General features: G+C 44.8%; 1 protein-coding gene across 2 annotated transcripts in view; it reads left to right on the top strand.

Annotated features, from left to right (window-relative positions):
- Fbn1 (fibrillin 1) overlaps nucleotides 1-15,442 on the top strand; it is a 211,211-nt gene extending 195,769 nt beyond the window's left edge. The window contains exons 58-66 of one of the 2 annotated variants that reach the window (XM_052722762.1): nucleotides 478-684; nucleotides 2,360-2,485; nucleotides 3,216-3,338; nucleotides 5,319-5,435; nucleotides 5,682-5,810; nucleotides 6,640-6,759; nucleotides 9,450-9,681; nucleotides 12,715-12,889; nucleotides 14,055-15,442. In XM_052722762.1, coding sequence (XP_052578722.1) covers nucleotides 478-684; nucleotides 2,360-2,485; nucleotides 3,216-3,338; nucleotides 5,319-5,435; nucleotides 5,682-5,810; nucleotides 6,640-6,759; nucleotides 9,450-9,681; nucleotides 12,715-12,889; nucleotides 14,055-14,444 — 1,619 coding nt within the window. In that variant the 3' untranslated portion in view covers nucleotides 14,445-15,442. Of the gene's footprint in view, nucleotides 1-316; nucleotides 378-477; nucleotides 685-2,359; nucleotides 2,486-3,215; nucleotides 3,339-5,318; nucleotides 5,436-5,681; nucleotides 5,811-6,639; nucleotides 6,760-9,449; nucleotides 9,682-12,714; nucleotides 12,890-14,054 lie in introns of those variants that run through there. The other variant, XM_052722764.1, reaches the window with a different exon arrangement.
- Nucleotides 15,443-20,102: the final 4,660 nt, after the last annotated feature.

Raw genomic sequence — 20,102 nt, 5'->3', positions numbered from 1 at the left:
GGAGATGACTTAGTGACAGAGTGTCTGTTGGGCTCAGGACCTTCCCGCAGCAAAATTCTTCCTTTGCCAATTGCACATGGAATTGCTAGCTTGGGATTTTCTAATTGCACACGGAATTGCTAGCTTGGGGTGTTCTTCTTGCTGCCTTTTAAGGCCTTGTGATCAGGCCCACCTCTGTATGATTTCCTGCCCCCTTTCCTGTAGCATGGCTTGTTGCGACTGTTCTTCCATAGATCTGGGGGCACAAAGAGTTATAAGCTTGTCTGCGCCGATGCCTTTCTGCCAACTCACGGATTTCTTGTCTTGTTTCCCTCAGACGCCTCCTTTCTCTCTCCCTGCTGTTTCCAGCTTTTCCTTCTTGCTCCTCTTCGCCCAGGGTAAAGTGTTACACCCTTTTTATATCCAACCAAATTCCTAACCCCCCACGCACTCAGAAAAGTCTCTCAATTCCTCCTTGCCATGGAATATCTCTTCCAGACAACCGGGAAGGGTACTGCTTCACAGAGGTTCTACAGAACATGTGCCAGATCGGCTCAAGCAACAGGAACCCCGTCACCAAGTCCGAGTGCTGCTGTGATGGAGGGAGAGGCTGGGGACCCCAGTGTGAGATCTGCCCTTTCGAGGGCACTGTGGCTTACAAGAAACTGTGTCCTCATGGCCGAGGCTTCATGACCAATGGAGCAGGTACTTCCTTTTTTTCTGTTGTTGGCAAAAGGTGCAGGCTCTTCTTTCACGGTGCAGAATTAGTTGCAAGGAATCTGTGTGTTTCACTATGGGAAACGATGGAAATGTGGAGTTGACAGTGTAGGTTTGTCTTGTCTGTGTGACTGAGATTGACAGAACTCCTTCTAGAACTGTAAACATTCAGGGCCTTTTGCCAAGTGCCCTTGGCCTAGTTGACTGAGTTTGATATGTTTGGATCCTTGCCTCCGCATTGCAAGGGTCCAGCAGAAAACTGCTATAAGATAGTTTATAGATGAAATAAAATACCATTTTCAAATTTTAAAAATAACATGAAACAAATGGTCATTCCACTCCACCAGCATGCATTGTCACTCAAACTTAGCCGAGATGGATTGTGTCAAGAAGCACAAAGACTGCTGGTGTGCTAGGAATCAGCACACTTGTGTCTGAAATGCACAAGCTGCTTTCAGCTAGCAATCTAGATGTGAATGGAGGCCAGGGAGGTGTCTGAGGCAGCTCTGAAGACCTGCCAGCCTCATGTGAGTCCCGCTTTTATAAAGTGATCACAGTTAGATTTTAGTTCATAGAAGGACTGAGAAAAGGGTCCCATTGGTGCTCCATTGTGCTCCTTGGGGACGGGGATTAGAAGCAAGAAAATAAAGGAGAGTTAGGAAACAGTTGTCTTTGTGTTGGGAAGATGTGGCTGATGGCAGGATGAAGGAACTGGGTATGTAAAGGAAGAAAGGGCCAGAGAAGATGGAGTTACCAGAAGCAATTCCTGCTTCTTGGAGGATGTTGAAACAAGATGGTGGAAGACGCATTTCCTGAGACCAATGACAAAGTGCTTACTTGGACCTCAGGGTGAACAGGGTCAGGCACACTCATCTGCTGATACTAGATGATTATTAGGCAGTGAAGGGCTGATTATAATAACTCAGGCAAGTTGCTTGTGTTGGTGCCCTGAGCTAGCTGAGTCAAGAGGTGGGGGGGGGAGTAGCTTTAATGGCGTCAGTGCACACTGACCCAACCTTTCTGTCTGTGATGGAGACAGGAATAAGGATGTCTCTTTCTAGCAAACTGCAAAAACCCGGCCCTGTCATCTACCCCAGGGCCCTGGTTAATTTCCATTCAAAAGAGGGAAGTTGATCCCATTCGTCCCACCCCATGTTAGGTAATTTGATATTTTTCAGGATTAACTTCAAACAGGACAAAGAGAATATTAGAGAGTTCCTTCTTATTTTGAACAGGCAACATTAGAAAGAAACACTGGACTTTCCTGTCCAAAGGGCCCTTTGCTGTGACTTGCTCATGTGATGCCCTCGGGAGGCAAGAGTGAACGCAAGATGGAGCAGAGGACCAAACATGTCTGGGGGTGGGGGTGGTGTGTTGTTTTAGAAATCCAGAAGAGAAAAATAACACAAATTTCGATGACCAATTATTGTTAAGCCTTTCCCTTTATTTGAGTAGCTTCTCGTCCGCAGCTCACAAAGTCTTCATTAGCTATTCAATGAGTTACCATCACCTATGACATTTGCTGTCTCCTTTTGGTTTAATACTTTGGTCCATGGTATAGTAACATGGTCTATGAAACTTTACACTCAAGTGACCCCTGTTTATCCCTGTTGCCCATTATATATTTTAATGTGTTTATTATTGTGATTTATGTCTGTCCTAGATATTGATGAGTGCAAGGTTATTCACGATGTTTGCCGAAACGGGGAGTGTGTCAACGACAGAGGGTCATATCATTGCATCTGCAAAACTGGCTACACGCCGGATATTACAGGGACCGCCTGTGTAGGTAGGTGCTTTGTTTTTAGTGCTTGATTCCTGAGTAGAAACATCCAGTTACAGGAAAGAAAACCCCACACTAAAAAATGTTGCATGAATCTTAAAAGTTCTTATTAATAAAATCAAACCTGAGGCCAGGTATATTGGGGTGAATGCTGGAAGATCAGAGAAGCAGAACAAGCCACAGCCACCTCACCTTGCCAGTTCCTCAGCTGAACCTGTTTCCTCAGACTGGAAGCTTCTGAGTTCTAATCCAAATGAATCTCAGCTGAACTATGCTGCTCAAAGCCTAAAAGCTTAACCAGCTAAATGCTTCTAGTCCTGGTCCTCACGCCTTATATACCTTTCTGCTTTCTGCCATCACTCCCTGGGATTAAAGGCTCACTTTCTGGGATTAAAGGCGTGAGTCACCATGCCTGGCTGTTTCCAGTGTGGCCTTGAAGTCATAGAGATCCAGAGGGATTTCTGCCTCTGGAATGTTAGGATTAAAGGCGTGAGTGCCACCATTTTTTAGCCTCTGTATCTAGTGGCTGTTCCGTTCTCTGACCCCAGAAAAGTTTATTAGGGTGCACAATACTTTGGGGAACACAATACCACCACAAAAAAATCTAAACCGCATCTATACTTAATAGAAAATTATGAGGCAATGATCAGATGCTTCACAGAGTTTTTAGGTCTAGATGCTGAGCATTCAGAAAGTCTTCTAAGTGGGCTCTTACTCTGTCTTTCTTTGATCACAGATCTGAATGAGTGCAACCAGGCTCCCAAACCCTGCAATTTTATCTGCAAAAACACAGAGGGGAGTTACCAGTGTTCCTGCCCGAAAGGCTACATTCTGCAAGAGGATGGACGGAGCTGCAAAGGTGAGGAGCCTTGGGCTTTGTCCACTCACCTGCCACAGGTGAACATGCCTGTGATGGATCGGAAGACAAGCTGGAAGACTTGCTTCCCTGGGCTCAGTGCCCCTGTAGAAAGTGGGTCCCTGGGGATGGGGGTTAAGCTGAGGCCAGGGAGGCTGCTGAAGGCTGGAGCAGAAACTACCGTTGCTCGATACCTATGAGCATCATGGATGCTGTCCATGAGGGGCTCCTTGGTACCAACTCTCCAAGGTTCTGGTGAGGCTGATTCCCCATTGGCTTCATTTATTCACTGTCTGTTCAATAACAGTGTAGTCTAGGAGATCTTCATGCCATGATCTCAGAGGTGTGTCTGATTGATTAAACTAGTGTTAAACTGTGGGTCTTGACCCCTTTGTGGGTCGCATATCAGATATTTACATTACGATTCATAACAGCAGCAAAATTACAGAATAATTTTATGGTTGGGGGTCACCACACCAGGAGACATTGTATTAAAGGGTCACAGCATTAAGGTTGAGAACCACTGAGATAGATTTAAAGTTTGCAAGAGATCAGAGCGAGATTCATGCAAGTATGGAAATAACACAGTGAAACCCCAACTAATTTGTACAGTGTGTGTTATTGATTATAATAAAAAGGAAAGAGGGGTGAAGATAGAGAGAAGATGTTCTTGAGGGTGAGAGTAGCAAGTGTTGCTGTATTGAATGGTTCCCGTTAGTGGAAGAGACAGCTGTGAGGGACCGGGGCTCTGTCTCCTCACCAGCAGCTAAAATGTACAAGGGTCCCAGTGGGGAAGGCCCAGCTGTGAGGGACCGCGGCTCTGTCTCCTCACCAGCAGCTGAAACGCACAAGGGTCCCAGTGGGGAAGGCCCAGCTGTGAGGGACCGCGGCTCTGTCTCCTCACCAGCAGCTGAAACACACAAGGGTCGCAGTGGGGAAGGCCGTCTGGTTTCAGAGAAGCGACATCAGTCAGCCTCTCAACTGTACAAGTCGGCCTTCTCACAGTTCAAGAAAGGCTCCATCTGAGAGTCCTCCGTGCTGGGATGGACACAGAGAGGTCCTCTCAGGTTAGGACAGGTGTCCTTCCAGCCAGGAAGGCCACTGTGGAGCAAAGGCAGCCACTAGCAAATCTAACACCACTTGTCCTCTGTGGAGGGGTTGAATTTGTGATAAAACACTCTTGAATTCCCAGGCATTTAACACCCTGTTAAAGTGGGAGATTGTACTGAGATGAAAAATAGCCTTGGGTCAGTAGTATAGGCAAGGGTTTTTGTTTGTTTTCAGCTCATCAAAATCAGACTTTTTTTTGTCTTTCCTAGAAGTTAAATTTTATTTCATTCAAAGAAAAACTGCTAACCAAAGAAGTCATACTCATGACCTCATATGAGTTTGTTCTAAATGCAACAGAAAGGAATTAAGGCAGTGGTTCTCAACCTTCCTAATGCGGGGACCCTTCAATACAGTTCCCCGTGTTGTAGTGACCCCCAACTATAAAATTATTTTTGTTGCTACTTCATAACTGTAACTTTGCTACTGTTGTCAATTGTAATGTAAATATGTGTGTTTTCTGGTAGTCTTAGGCAATCCCTGTGAAAAAAGGTCATTTGACACTCCCCCAACCCCCACCCTGCCTTGAGGGTCATGACCCACAGGTTGAGAACCAATAATTAAAGGGCCAAGTAAATTTCCAGCCTCAACATCACTTTTGACTTCTCTACTTAGATCTTTCTGCTGTTATGGGACATGTTCAGAATGAATTTTTATTTCATTTTATCATCCATTTAAACATTTAGAATGTCTTTCAAATAAATTTGTAGAGAAATTCCTACGTGTCTTTAACTAAAGGGAACTGCTCATCCTTGGCTCCCACAGAGCTACTTTCTCCTCTCTTTCCAAGTCCATCACCTGCCTTCTTGCCAGCCCTTGGCTGTGCACCCCCCCTGCGTTGGGCACACATGAATTCCATCTTGCATTTTCTTGCAGATCTCGACGAGTGTGCAACCAAGCAGCATAACTGTCAGTTCCTGTGTGTTAACACCATCGGTGGCTTCACATGCAAATGCCCTCCTGGGTTTACCCAGCACCACACTGCCTGCATTGGTAAGCAGCAAGGAAAACCCTGTCTGGAGCACAGCTGTTGGTCTAAGAGACTTTTCTACTCCCTCTGCTATCCGGTAACAGTACACCATGTCCAGCTTGTGGGGGTGCATGTATTGGACTGTGAACACACAGTGTGAAGTTACTGACCCGATTTTGGACTTCCCTGGGTCAACCTCCTCCCTTCCTTTCAAACAATGCAAAGCAGCTTTGGGAAGTGTCATCTCCTTTCTCCCGTGCTTCTCCCAGATAACAATGAGTGCACATCTGACATCAACCTGTGTGGCTCCAAGGGCGTTTGCCAGAACACTCCGGGAAGCTTCACCTGTGAATGCCAGCGGGGGTTCTCACTCGATCAGAGTGGCGCCAGCTGTGAAGGTAGGGAAGAGACACTCTTTGCTGAGGTGGCCTATGTGGCTGTCAACTTCTGTGAATTGCAAAAACTAATATCTCTTCTGGGTGTGGTGGTACATATCTGTAATCATAGCACTTAGGAGGCAGAGGCAGGAGGATTGCCACAAGTTGGAGGTCAGCCAAAAATAAAAAACAAATAAGCAAACCAAAGGGCAAAAAAGAAGGAAAAGAAAAAAAGACTCTGAACAAAGAGAGCAGCCAATTGAAGTTGGGGCTATTCACATGGCCCCCGGTTTTAGGAAAAAACCTACCTGCTTCTTCCGTGTAGATCAGGATTTTGTTTAGTTAACAATCTAACATAGTAGGAATAACTCAGCAAAAATACCTTGACTTCTGACATTTGGGGCCAGAGCCCTGAGATTTCTCCAACATGGACAATACATACAGGAAGTAACTCTTCTACAAATGCATAATTAAATGTTTAAATTTTAATTCTTAGGATTTTATTTTCTTATTTATATTTCTAATTCTAGTACAAATAAACAAACATAGTTTCCAGAGCTACCCCACAATGCTCTGGGGTGAATTGACATCATTTTTATCTGTAGACTTTACCAGGAATCTCTGAATATTAATGTAGACATGTCTGATGTTTTGCTAGAATAGTTTTTTAGGAGATTCATTTCTAGAACTGCCTTTTAGCTTCTCAGGGTCTGATGTTTTGCTAGAATAGTTTTTTAGGAGATTCATTTCTAGAATTGCCTTTTAGCTCCCCAGGCCGATGGATGAGGCTTCAGAGGGCCTGAGAGACAGCTGCTGATGGGGCTCACGGGAGGCTCTGCTTCTTTTACAGATGTGGACGAGTGTGAGGGCAACCACCGCTGTCAGCATGGCTGCCAGAACATCATCGGCGGCTACAGGTGTAGCTGCCCCCAGGGTTACCTCCAGCACTACCAGTGGAACCAGTGTGTAGGCAAGTAGCTCCCAGTCCTTAAAAGAGGCATGGTTGCCACCTCCTCGGAGAGCCGGTGTCTTCCTTCTGAAGTAAGGTTACTGAGCCAACAACAGTCCACTGAAAGTTGCTCTACCCCACTTGAAAACAAAGGGAAGTAAAAATCTCTTAGGAAAAAAAGCACATGATGAAGAATGCTTTAGGAATAGCTGGGATGAAATACCCTTAGGCTTTCTCAACACCATCAGCCTTCCTAGTCCACTACACTGTTAGCACCCCACACTGCACTGTTAGCACCCCACACTGCACTGTTAACACCCCACACTGCACTGTTAGCACTCCACACTGCACTGTTAGCACCCCACACTGCGCTGTTAGCACCCCACACTGCGCTGTTAGCACCCCACACTGGGGATCTCTCTACAGTATCTAGTTCCTTGAAGGTGTTTGGTTCCAGGAAGATCATGGCCAGGTCATAATAAGTCAGTTAAGAAGCTAGAAGGAGTTTGGGGTTCTTATTGGCCCTACACCCCACATGGGGCTCAGAACTCTCAAGAAATAAAGTTATCTACAATGAGTGCTGTCATGAGCTGGAATGGTTCCCTCAGGATGGGGCTATCCAGAGCAGATCTCTTGGACCACCCACCTGGGTGCCCATTCATAGCTTGTGCGAAGTTCACTCTTCCTGGTGGCTGAGTTAGAAGTCAGGGGCCATTGACTCCATTCCTTTCTGGAAGCAAATAGTAGATTTCAGCTCTCAGCTGGAGTGGAAACCATTTGGCCCTACCAAAAGCAATCAAAGAAAGCCTACCCTACATTCGGGAGTTTCCTACTGGCAACTGATAACACCAGTAACCTACGTCATGTGACCCTGGTGCTGCAGGTCAGCGTGGTGGGTTTTAATCTGTCCTATGGAGTGGTTTTCAGGGACTTTAATTGATATTTTATTTCATTAGAATGCTCTTTTTATATAAAAAGGAGGAAACTCTCACCGATAAAATTGCAGCTAGAAGAACAAATCAAGATATTGAGAAGGATAGAAAACTAAATTCCTTGCGGAGTCAGTTGCCCAGGGTATACAGGACAGAAAGGGTTAGAAGTACAGTACATGTCAACCAAACTGCTGCATTTGCAGATGGCAAAGGCCACCTGTGTGAGCATCTTGTTCTCAGGCTGCAGACACTGAGCACTGATGACTGCTGATCTTCATTTGTGCCCTGCCGCCCCAACCCAGATGAGCAATATGAATTTAAATGTTTATAAAATGTTATCAGAGAAGAAGTAAAATAAAATAAAAAGTCTGTGAAAAGGGAGGAGAGTTCCCCATAAAAATGAATATTTACAGAAGCCCAGGGAGAGGTTAAAAGGACCGTTGGAGACTCTCCAGTTTGGCATCTGCCTCAGAGAGGAACTCTTCCAGCCTTCCAGACCAGGCCAGTTCAGTTGCATACCGAGAGGCGCTCAGTTTCTTCCCTGATCGTCCTGTCTAGGAGCGGGTAGAGTTAATATTTACAAGAATCTTTTTTGTGTAATGAATTACTTCCCTTCCTCTAATGTCGATCTACTTTGTGCCTCTTAGCAAAAAGCAAAATAAATCTAGCGATAGATTGACAGGTCTTGCCCTGTATCTACCCTTGCCTCATGGCTTATTAGTTTGGGTCCCATGAGCCAAACCCATGTGGAGAAGAAGAGATCAGAGGCTCTGATGCTCCACACAGATCGGTTTTGTGGGGGCTGAGAGCAGGTGGAGAGGATAGAGGGGGCCATGGAGGGTCAAGAGAGAATGGTCATCCCAGATTCTCCAACTTGAGTAAACACCCTCCACTCTTTACTCTTTGCTTAGCATAAGGTCTGGTGCTTATGGCCTCCACTGGTATCTATATCACACTTCATTCCTTATTTAAAATAAGGGACAAGAACAGAGACAATGTTATATTTGTTTTTTCTATTTTAGGATCCCTGTAGCCTAAGGGACCTTGGATTTAGACTTGAGTTCTTTGGATGTAGAGAATCTTCAAATAGGCAAAGTCAGGCTAGTGACTGGAGAGAAGGGGGGAAGAAGCGGGGAAGGGTACATGCCCATGAATAATACTAGACACATAGACACACATGATACTAAGCATTTGTATTATGTGACAGGAATTCAGCCCGGAGGGTTCTCAGAGTAGAGGGAGAGAGCAGACTCCCACAAGTTGTCCTCTGTCCTCTACACATGCACCGTGACACTCTCTCGTGTGTGTGCATGCATGCACACACACGATAAATACACGTTTTAAAAAGTTAGTTATTTAGAGCATTTGGAGAAAAAGAGAAAGAGCGTTGTTCTCTCTGAACGAAGAAGGTCAAATTAATTACAGGAGGGAAGAAACACCATTTTCAACATAGCTGTGCCCTTGCAGGCCACTATGTTATAAAGAACATGGTCCCTGCAGTTAGACAGCCCCATCAGGGCCCTGGCCTGGCTGCTGCTCTGTGCAGAGTCCTAGAGAAGATTCCTAAAGCTCCTGGGATGGTCAGAAGGCTTCCATAAAGGAATGTGAAACACCCCCACATCCCTCCATCCATCCCTCTCTCCCTCCCTCCATCCCTCCCTCCCTCCCTCCCTCCCTTCCTCTAGGCCAGTTGGTGAGTCATGAGCAATATGACCCAAATTCCTCCATGGAAGTCTATGGCAACATCACACATGTAGTGTTCTCTTGTTTTTGCTGCAGATGAAAACGAATGCTTGAGTGCACACGTCTGTGGGGGAGCCTCCTGCCATAACACCCTGGGGAGTTACAAGTGCATGTGTCCCACTGGCTTCCAGTATGAACAGTTCAGCGGAGGCTGCCAAGACATCAATGAGTGTGGCTCATCGCAGGCCCCCTGCAGTTATGGCTGCTCCAATACTGAGGGTGGCTACCTGTGCGGCTGTCCTCCAGGCTACTTCCGGATAGGCCAAGGGTAAGTATTTCTCCTCCTGCCCTTGATTAATGACTCACTAAATGTGCATCTCTACAAAAGTACCTGCCCTTCTAGAGAACTACATTTTCCATAACCATCAGGGTCACTCCAGTTATCCCTGAGAAAGTTTGAGAGGAGCATCTATAAGGGGTATATCCAGATTGCTAGAAACTCATAGAACACTCAACAGCGTAATGCAGCACTGTGCATATCTCACTGTATAGCTTCTCTGTCTTGTGTTATTAATCTTCACATTAATTGTGAAGTAATTGGTTTCTCCAAGGATGCACTGCTGCATCAGCCCCCACAGAACTGGGCCCACCCTACACACCTGATCGGACACTCTGGGAACACACTGGGCTCTCTCTTAACTTACAATGCTTTCTTTCCCTCCTGGTTCCCATCAGGTTAAGCCACATGGATACCTTTTGCTGGAGAGCTCTTACAGTTTTTTGTTTTTGTTTTTGTTTGTTTGTTTTGATTTGGTTTGGTTTGGTTTTTCAAGACAGGGTTTCTCTGTGTAGTTTTGGTGACTGTCCTGGATCTCGCTCTGTAGACCAGGCTGGCCTCGAACTCACAGAGATCCGCCTGCCTCTGCCTCCCAAGTGCTGGGATTAAAGGCGTGTGCCACCACCGCCTGGCCTGCTCTTACAGTTTTTAAGGCATCTTTTACCCTTCACTCTTGAATTATATTATAAATGATCAAAAAGCACATTAAGTATGAGTTGGAATAATTAACTATAATTTCCGGGTAGAAAATTTTACCAAATGATGTGAATACGTATGTGACAGTTGGGGCAGAAAGGAACACTGTTTCTCAATGGCTTAAAACTTTAGTAAGTTTTTAAAGTTGAAGTCTTCCCTAATGACTTGTGCACATCTAGTTCATGAATCTTAACTTCTTAATTCTCTCTCTCACTCCCTATCTCTCTCTCTCTCTCTCTCTCTCTCTCTCTCTCTCTCTCTCTCTCTCACACACACACACACACACACACACACACACACACACACACTCACACTTATACCAAATATGAACCCAGTGGTCCTGTGACACACTGGCTTTCAGGGAATTAGTCCAGTCTGTATAAACGTCAAGGTAGAAGAATGCTTCGTGGGAAGCTCTCGGAATGCCAGCAGCAGGACCCAAATTCCCAGATGTCTGTCTGGCTCTCAATTGACTCCTTTATTTTTTTTACAGTTTAATGCCAGAACTATTTTTCCCAGCCAAAAAAAAAAAAACCTGTGATACTCCAAACTGGCCCTTTGCCCGTGGGACTTGGTAGTCACATTTCTTATAAGTGGTGCTCCTGGGACAAGGAAATACTGGAGGGAAGTTCTGAGGAAGAAGCCAAGCCTGTAGATTTGGGCTTGCCTCCCCCTTCATTCTCCTCTCTGTTTATCTATGTTCCATGCTGAAGAGGAAAAGAAATGTGTGCACCAGGGAGACCCTGGGAAGTAGAGAGAAGCGCTAAAGTGTAGTGAGAAACAGCAGCGAGCCAGCGACTTGCTGGTGTGTTTCAAAATCGGTGGACAAACAAGAAAATGAGCTGTAAAGAGTAGGTCAGTCATCACAGAGAAGCAGTTTAGTAGGGATTGGTGTACATTTCGTGGTAGAAATCCACCCGTTCGTGATGGCTTTGGCCCCTCTGTGATGTCACTTGAGCCCGCTTGACCCCCCAAACTAAGGGTTGCTTTAGGATAATTCCTAGGTTCTCAACACATTCAGAAAGGGAGCCTGACAAAAACAAATCAGATGCTGTGTGAAGCTCCTTTGGCTTCGATAACTGAAAAGCAAGGAAATAAGGGTTAGATCTCTCTTGGGTCTGGGTTTGTTTATCAGCCTCCGCATGAGTCAAATCCACTGGCCTTAGTGGTTTTCAATGACTTGAAACTGTTTCCCACAGTTGGGTAAGCTCTGTGCTGATTCATGCTGTATGTGAGAATATATTGTGTAGCCAGGCGCGGGTGGTGCACACCTTTAATCCCAGCACTCAGGAGGCAGAGGCAGGTGGATCTCTGTGAGTTCGAGGCCAGCCTGGTCAACAAAGCAAGTTCCAGGACAGGCAGAGCTGTTACACAGAGAAACCCTGTCTTGAAAGAGCAGGAGAGGAAGAGGGAGAGAGGGAGAGAAAACTGCGTATCTTCACAGCACAGGACCGTATCAAGCCTCAGCCACCACCTGGACTTCTCTTCCTGCCGCAGTAATACCTGCAAGAGTAAACTGTCAAATAGATGTGATTGCGTAGAAAGGGGGTTGGGGAGGCGTGGTGGTGAGAGTGGAGCAGGAAGAAGTGGGTTACCAGAACCTGAGAAAGAGCAGGACACGCTTCCCGATACCCTCTTTGGCCAGCAGGGGGCAGCAGTGGTGGTGAAGGCAGGGGTTAGGCCATGGATGTAAACCAGAAACATGGGACACAAAACGGTAAGAGACTGGGATGCAGGGCTGGTCGGAGCAGAGGTAGCAGCAGGATGGTGGGAGACGCGGGAGAAAGAAAGCCACTGAAACAGTCTGTCCATAATATGTCATAATAGCATCTGACATAGTATGTGCTGATTTTAAAAACTAAAACATAAAAGTCAAGGTCACAGCATAGAAAAAAAAATATGTTGTCCAGGAAAGAGGCCCCAGATCTGGCCCACCTGTCCACTCACTGCTCTCTCCTAGAGGTACAGCTGCCAGGGAGCTTCCTTACTCCCATGGGGCCTCATTCTTAAAAGAAGACATGTTTCAATGATACACCAAGTCACATGATATTCAGTTTTCAGTGTGTCCCCTCTCTGCAGAGTACTGCAAAGGTTTAGGCCAGTAGTCTGGGAGATGAAGGGATAAGGAAGTATGCAAACCGGTGTCTTGAGAGAAAGGACTCTGTACTCAGGGGATTGGGTATTTGGAGCTCACAACAGAGGGCATTTGTATGATTTTTTAGAAGCAGATGATTGTCCAGTGGACAATGTGATGTTACCAGCCAGGAAGCTGGACATTAGAGCTACTGATTCTAATGCAAACTGTCTGTGTGCTCCTTTGTATGGTAGGCATTGTGTTTCTGGAATGGGCATGGGCAGAGGGGGCCCAGAGCCACCTGCCAGCGGTGAGATGGATGACAATTCACTGTCCCCAGAAGCCTGCTATGAGTGTAAGATCAATGGCTACCCCAAACGAGGCAGGAAACGGAGAAGCACAAATGAAACGGATGCCTCGGACATCCAGGTAGGTCGGAGTCTCTCCTTGTCTGATGATATGTAAGGGCTCTTGGGCTCTTGGGCATTCCTCCAATGTCACCCCCAAGTGTGAACACTCTCCCCAGACAGCAAGCCCAGTCATTCTCCTGGCTCTAGCAGCATTTTACAAGAGGCTATGGGGCTTTGGGGGTTTGTTTTATTTTATTTATTCTGGCCGCCTTTGGAGAATGGCAGTTTGGAAGGTTTTCACACACTTGCTCATTTCCTGTCTCACCAAGAAGAAAGTCAACCGCCCACCCAGTGTCTGCGGAAAGGACAGCAAGTAGGCAGCGTGGCATGCACACACAGTAGTGCTCCCCACACAGGGAAGCCAAGGTCTGGAAACTAGAGGCTCCTCTGCGGAAAAAGAGCCACAGGGAGTGGGGGCAGGGGGAGCTTGGGTGGTGAGCAGGAACATACGATGCTAAGTCAAGTCAGACATGCAGCATTCACCCAATTCTCTGGCTCCAGGCTGGGAGCATTTAGCCTACGTGGTCCCAAAGAGGCAAGCAGAAAGCTAGGTGAAAAAAAAAAACAAAACAAAACAAACAACCCACAGACCTTAACAGCTCATCACAGCCAGGAAGTAGATCCATAGGTGTGTCCTTCGAAGGGGATGGTTTTTGTGTCAGTGAGCAAAATTGAAATAGACAAGTTCTGAGTCTGAGTAACCGCTCTGCAACCCACCTGCTGTGGTTTGGGAAATAAGTCTTTGGAAAGAAAACAATCTATGAACAGCGCTTAAAAAAAAAAAATCTCTGCATCTGAGTCCCCCGGAAGGCTTGTTAGAATGGATTGCTGGGAAGAGCCCCAGGGTTTCTAATTCAACAGGTCTGAGAGGGGCTGAGCTTTTGCATGTCTAATGGTTTCCAGGCCGTGCTAAGACTACTGGTTCAGGGACCACACTGTAGACCTACTGAGAGCCTCTCCCTCCCCCAATACAACTGACTTCAACCCCAGTTTCTTCCTGCCATCAATTCTTTGAAAGCACATATGTGATTTCAACAAAGTACTCTGAGTATGCAGCTTCCGCACAGCGGACACAGCCTAGGCAGAAACCTTATTTGGCTTGAGACTTGAATGGCTTTTTCTTTAGTATGAGAACTAAAGAACATATTTAGCTGGATTTAAGGCATTGTCACGTGTCTTTCCAGGATGGGTCGGAGATGGAAGCCAATGTGAGCCTCGCGAGTTGGGATGTGGAGAAGCCAGCTAGCTTTGCTTTCAATATTTCCCACGTCAGCCACAAGGTCCGAATCTTAGAGCTCCTGCCGGCCCTTACAACTCTGACGAACCACAACAGATACTTGATTGAATCTGGAAATGAAGATGGCTTCTTTAAAATCAACCAGAAAGAAGGAGTCAGCTACCTCCACTTCACAAAGAAGAAGCCAGTGGCTGGAAGCTACTCCTTACAAATCAGCAGTACTCCACTTTATAAAAAGAAAGAACTTAATCAGTTAGAGGACAGGCATGACAAAGACTACCTCAGCGGTGAACTGGGCGATAACCTGAAGATGAAAATTCAGATCCTGCTTCATTAATTCACCATCCAAAGACCAAATAATTAAAATAAAAGCGACTGTAGGTAGGTAGAATTCTATTTTCCCCAAACCAGAACCTTCACATCATGGTACAATCATTCACCAAGTCAATCTGTATAAATGAGCACTATTCTTGAATGACATCAAGGTACAGTGATGACCCTAGTTCAAACAACCACTTTCTCAGGCTTCTCATGAGTAGCTCAGCTACCTTGCCATACGTGTTGATTCCTGGAAACTGGGACATGAATATCCACTGAGGTTGGCCGTTCATGCCAACGGCCTACCTACCCTTCCAGCTGCCGCACGGGAACGTGTTTCCATCTGACGGTCCATTTGTTTTCAAATTTCGAAACTTTGCTTCTATGAGTGCAAGCAGTAGGTTGGCCGTTTCTGATGTCTATTTGGTGCTAGTAAATTCTCAAAATAGATTTATTGATGCACTGTAATAAGTACACAAGTTAGAAACCAAAATGCCAAGTATTCAGCTCAAATACTTCATTTCAATCAACCAAAGTTAGTTCAGTAGCTTATCTCACTTATGAGTATAATACATTACATGTAAATTAAGTGTGTGTATACTGTAATCATGTTATTTTTATCATTGAAACATTTATAAACTAGAATAATAAAGCCCTTAATGTGAGGGTTTGTAATGGTGCTTATTAAGACCAAAGACTTGTTCAACGTCTACACCAAGCGGAAGTGGAATCTGTGACTGGCCCACTTGTGCACTGAGGCTGGAGAAGACAAGGAAACAGTCTCAGCCACCAGAGGATCACCAGTGCACTCTACATCACCCAGCATGTGCAATATGCCAAAATCACTCTCAGTCATTCCTGTCAACAAGGGGTTAACGTCATAATGTCACAATAAAGTGATCCTACCCTCCCTCCCTTTTTTAGTTTACTCCTTGGTTTTGTGTTCTTGTGTGGATTGGAGGCTGGGGGGCTAGGGGACTTTCTGGAGGGGAAATAAAGTCTTCTGGGTTTAAAGTATCCTTGGTCTGTTATCTATGGCTTCTGTGGGCATGCACCATAAGCACCAGGAGAAGAAATCACATCTTCAGTTGGTCCTTATATAGTGATTACAGATTGCCAAATGCTTGGTTCCTTATCTGGCTTACTAGGAAGACATTGCAGCATCATTTATAAACTGTGACCTAATCAATCGTGTGACTTCTAAACTCTCAGATTTAAGAACTTCCAAATATAAAATTCAGTCATTCTCTTAGAGCATTTGACCTCTGTGCCCCTTCCCATCAAGTACACAGCCCTGGCAAGGTGTTCCATCTTTCCCCCTGAACATCTGTTGTTGGGCAGTGCTAGACTAATTACAGAGGGCCAATGTTCAATTGAATCCAACTGAATGCTGCAACTCTTGGTTTTCAAATGTCCTAACTTGAAAAATGCTGGTTTATTTTAAATGCAATATTCAGTATTTAACTGCTAATCTCATTCAGTTAATAGGAGAAAAAATGTTTTAAAGCCCTCGGGCCAGCAAAACAGTTTGTGGTAGTGAAAATAAGATGAATTCAACTTGTTGCATGAAGAGAGGATGAGAGTGGAATTTTCCAAGCCATGGGAAAGTCCTCTCCAGTTCTGAGAAGCTCAGGCTAAAGCCAGGGGAGTAGGCTACCATTGATGCTTTTCCAGAAGGCAAAGCTAGTATCAGCTGCTGTAAGCCTCAGTTTAACATATACCTTCCTAATGAGAAAGCTGCCCATTGGGGGGATGGGCTTCCTTGTAATGTGTTGAGTTTAGCTAGGTTAGACAAGGGTGCTGGCATCTATGTAATGCCCATGGATAGGTTAAGGAGTTCATTGTTGTTGGTTGGTTTGTCTGAGGCTCTTTTTTTTTTTAATCTCTGATTTTGCTGTCCAGAAGAATCTTGATCATGATTGTTGCTCAGTAGAGATGAGATGAAAATGAGTGGGATCAGTGCCTTGAAGAGGTGGTCAAAATACAACTTGGAATTTCCTTTTCACTCTGCACCTATCTCTCTGTGATAGAAGTATATTAAAATTGCTAGAGAAGAATTGATAACACATGTCAAACTATGGTTTGCATATGGAAAATGTCTTTGATAATTTATCCAGAACTGTATTCCATTCAATAATAGATTTTCTTCATAACAAACAACAGAAGAAAATGGAGTTGGCACGTGGCAGAGCACTTTGATATTTTTAATAGTCTAAATCTGGATTTTATTTATTCCAGAGCCAGCAGTGTCGAACGGCATATTTTCCATGTTTCTGACTGTAACACAACATTTCTCTCATTCTTCCATTGAAAATACTCTCTTGTAAAAACCCCCTCTGTCCCCAGGTTTCACCCTGCATCTTTCCATCGTCCTGGACCTTTCCATTTTACTTTTGCTAGTCAAAGAGCTGATGCTGTACACCCTTCAGAAGCTTGAAAAATACCTTGTCTTTCCCACAGCCCATTTCATTCGCCAATAATTATTTTGTAAGTAGCATTGAAATGAACTCAGCTGCCCTTGTGAAATGTTTAGACTTGCATAAACAGCTACATTTTTGTGCAACAAACCGTGCTTCACTCGGCCAAAAGTGCTTGGATACTGCCATGACAAATACTGTCTCATTTCAGAAATCATGCTTGTAAACTAGATGGGCCAAAATAAAGGACAATGGGGTTGATAATACAAATATGTACATATCTATAAACTGCTGGGGTTTTCAAATAACAGGTCAGCTTTGTCCACATCATGTACTTTATTCTAGCTTTAACTGTCGTTTTTAGAGACAGAATAGAAACAGTTATTCACTGGCTTGTTTTTAAGTGGTAGGAGAGCAATACTACTAGAAATATTGGCTTTTCACATGTCTGCATACGCATGTGTTTAGACCATTTGACACTGCAGGACCTGACAACACCACAAAATCTGTGATTTCAACGAATCACTCGTGAATCCAATTTCTTTTTCTGAAAAAAAAAAAAAAAGCCATGACCATCTTTTTAGAAGGTGGGCTGTTTGCACCCTTGACCTTTCCATGTGCATGTAAAGGTCATTTTTGATTGTTGGAGAATGGATGGTGTATCATCTTTGCTAATTGAGTCAAGTCCCAGCAAGTAAGTTGTGATTCATGCTGGCTGATTAGTCATTATTATTTTTTACCCCTGTGATTATTCGTATTTCATGCAAGGATTCAACACCATCCTTCTTCTCTGCCCCCCGGGATCGGTTACAGTGTCAGCTAGAAGGCACCAAGGTTTCTCAGTGGTTCTCCAATCCAGACCAGAGCTGGGGTTCAAGATTAAGTAGCACAGAGGTGGGGCGTTTGGCAGAGAAGATGTCTTCATTCATCAGTTCCTGCCTGATTTCCATCCCCACCTGACCTCTCTGCAGCTGTGCTGGGAGTTGTAGAAATTCGAAGAGATCCGTTTCCTCTTCACCCTAAAATACTCGCTTGGGGAGAATTAAGTTGAACCTAAATGATTAAGCTTTTTTGGTCTGGAAATGGAGACATTTGAAAACATCCTGATCATAATCACACCTCCCATCCACCCTTCCCCGACATTGACAGAAAGGGGTCATAGACTTGTGGAGTTGTGTCTATGTGGTGAGCTGAACTCTGGGGAAGAAAGCCAACTCTGTGGCAAGGATTAATGGGATCTTCATATGTCGGAACTGTGTGTTTTCATAACTGCACAAAGCCAGCTTGAGGCGGCTACCTTTATGTCTGCCATTGCCTCAAGACTATCCTTTCTGGATGTGTTCTATGCTTCTCTCAGGTGGTCCCAAGAGCAAGCCCCAGGGCTGCAGGCCCCAGCAGAGAATAGGCCCCTTCTGGCCAGCTGCTTCCTGTGTTCTTGTAGGCTGGCTGCTCCAGGGTCATTTGCAGGCTGCACGAACTCCCGGGTGGAGTCAATGCCTATGCCGAAGCACCCCAGGAAACAACGTCTCTAGATCCTGCCCAGTGTCTGCCCACACAGAACCCACACCTACTGAAAGACCAGGAAGCCTGGTCCACTGTTCTCAATGTTCTTCATTGATCATTGACAAGATTTTCTCCCCAGAGTCCATGATTTTTTACCTACAAAGGAAGTGCGCTGAGGGAGCCATCCGACCCTGTGGGAGGGCTGAGTCCTGCACCTGCTCAACTCCATCCCTTTCCAGCCAGCGGGCCTGGGCAACTCCTTTGTGTTTCTGAGTCTGGTAACTAGTAGTAACAGCATCACCCTCTCTGTATTATTCTGCCGTATTTATTACCCCCTATATATGTATATTTTTTTCTAAATTTAAGCCTTGGGATCTGTGCCTCTCTGGTTCTCATCTCTGCTTGGATATTTATTGGAACACAAGTGAGAGAGACCAAAAGTCTCTCACTTTACAGAGGTTGAAATGAGTCTAAAGCACCCTAATCTTCAACAACGCAGCATGTACCCAATCACTGTGGGGACAATGAATGACTAAATTACAGGATGTTCATGCAAAGCAGAAATCTGTCAAGCTAGAAGTTGACGTATCACTTGAGACCTAAAGTGCCAGTGTGTTATGAACATCAGTTTCACATCCCTAGCAGACAACATGCAAGAAACGGGTGTGTTTACCATGCACATCTGAAAGGGTATATGTCTGAACTCCTATAAATCCCCACAGTCAGCAACCCATATCTACTGTATCACCCCCAGCAAATACTGTGGTGGTCTGAACAGGAGGTGGTGAGCTCGTTTATAAAATTAGATCCTGTCAGTTCCTGCTAAAAATTATAGCCAAAATGACCTTTAGAGTATTATTGCCTCTATAAGTATAGGAGGAAATTGCTATGTAAGGTTAATATTGAACATTAATATAAGACATGGTCTCAAGTTAGGGGTCTATAGACACCATTTACAAAGGAAAGGTGTTTTCAATATTTTCACAGTGTTTATCTGGGGCAGAAACTAAGCAGTCACCAACCCTGCTTCTTCCTCCTGAACCCACAAAAAGATCATATCTCAACAGATGGTTTGGGGCCATGTGCCAGGATGCTTACCAAGAGGATCACAGAAGAACTGATATATGTAGATGAAGGTTTCTCTCCCACCTGCCAGTTCCTAAATAACCCACTCAGAGGCTGAATATGAATTATAAATGCTCGGCCAATAGCTTAGGCTTACTGACTAACTAGTTAACCCATATTCCTTATTTATGCTCTGCCATGTGGTGGTACCTTTATTAGCATGGCACATTCATCTCCTGTTCCTTCTACATCTGACTAGTGACTCCTGGCTCCGCTCTTCTCCTTCCTATTATTCTCAGTTTGGCTTTCCCACCTAACTTTATCCTGTTCAACTATTGGCCAGTCAGCTTGTTTATTAAACCAATCACAGTGACAAATCTTCACAGTGTACAAAAGGATTTTCCACAGCAAATATATACTATCTCCAGGTCTATTTGAAAACAATAAACAAAAACACACAGTCCTTCCCACAAGAAATCAAGTTCATTGCCTTAAGTCTTTGATAGCCTGGGAATTTTTGTTACAACACAGACTGTTGATTATTCTAATAAAGACATACACACATCTACACCTTTTTACCATGAAGAAACCATACATGAATGGATTTCCACCTTGGCTGCACATTAGAACCATGATGGCTCTTTAAAAGGATCACTGGTTCTAGGCTGCATCCCTAACCCATTAATTCAGAA

The sequence above is a fragment of the Peromyscus californicus genome, unplaced genomic scaffold (assembly GCF_007827085.1).
Source record: "Peromyscus californicus insignis strain IS unplaced genomic scaffold, ASM782708v3 Scaffold_7__1_contigs__length_154581171, whole genome shotgun sequence".
Classification (NCBI taxonomy): Eukaryota; Metazoa; Chordata; class Mammalia; order Rodentia; family Cricetidae; genus Peromyscus; species Peromyscus californicus.
This window is presented reverse-complemented; position numbering and strand designations above follow the sequence as displayed.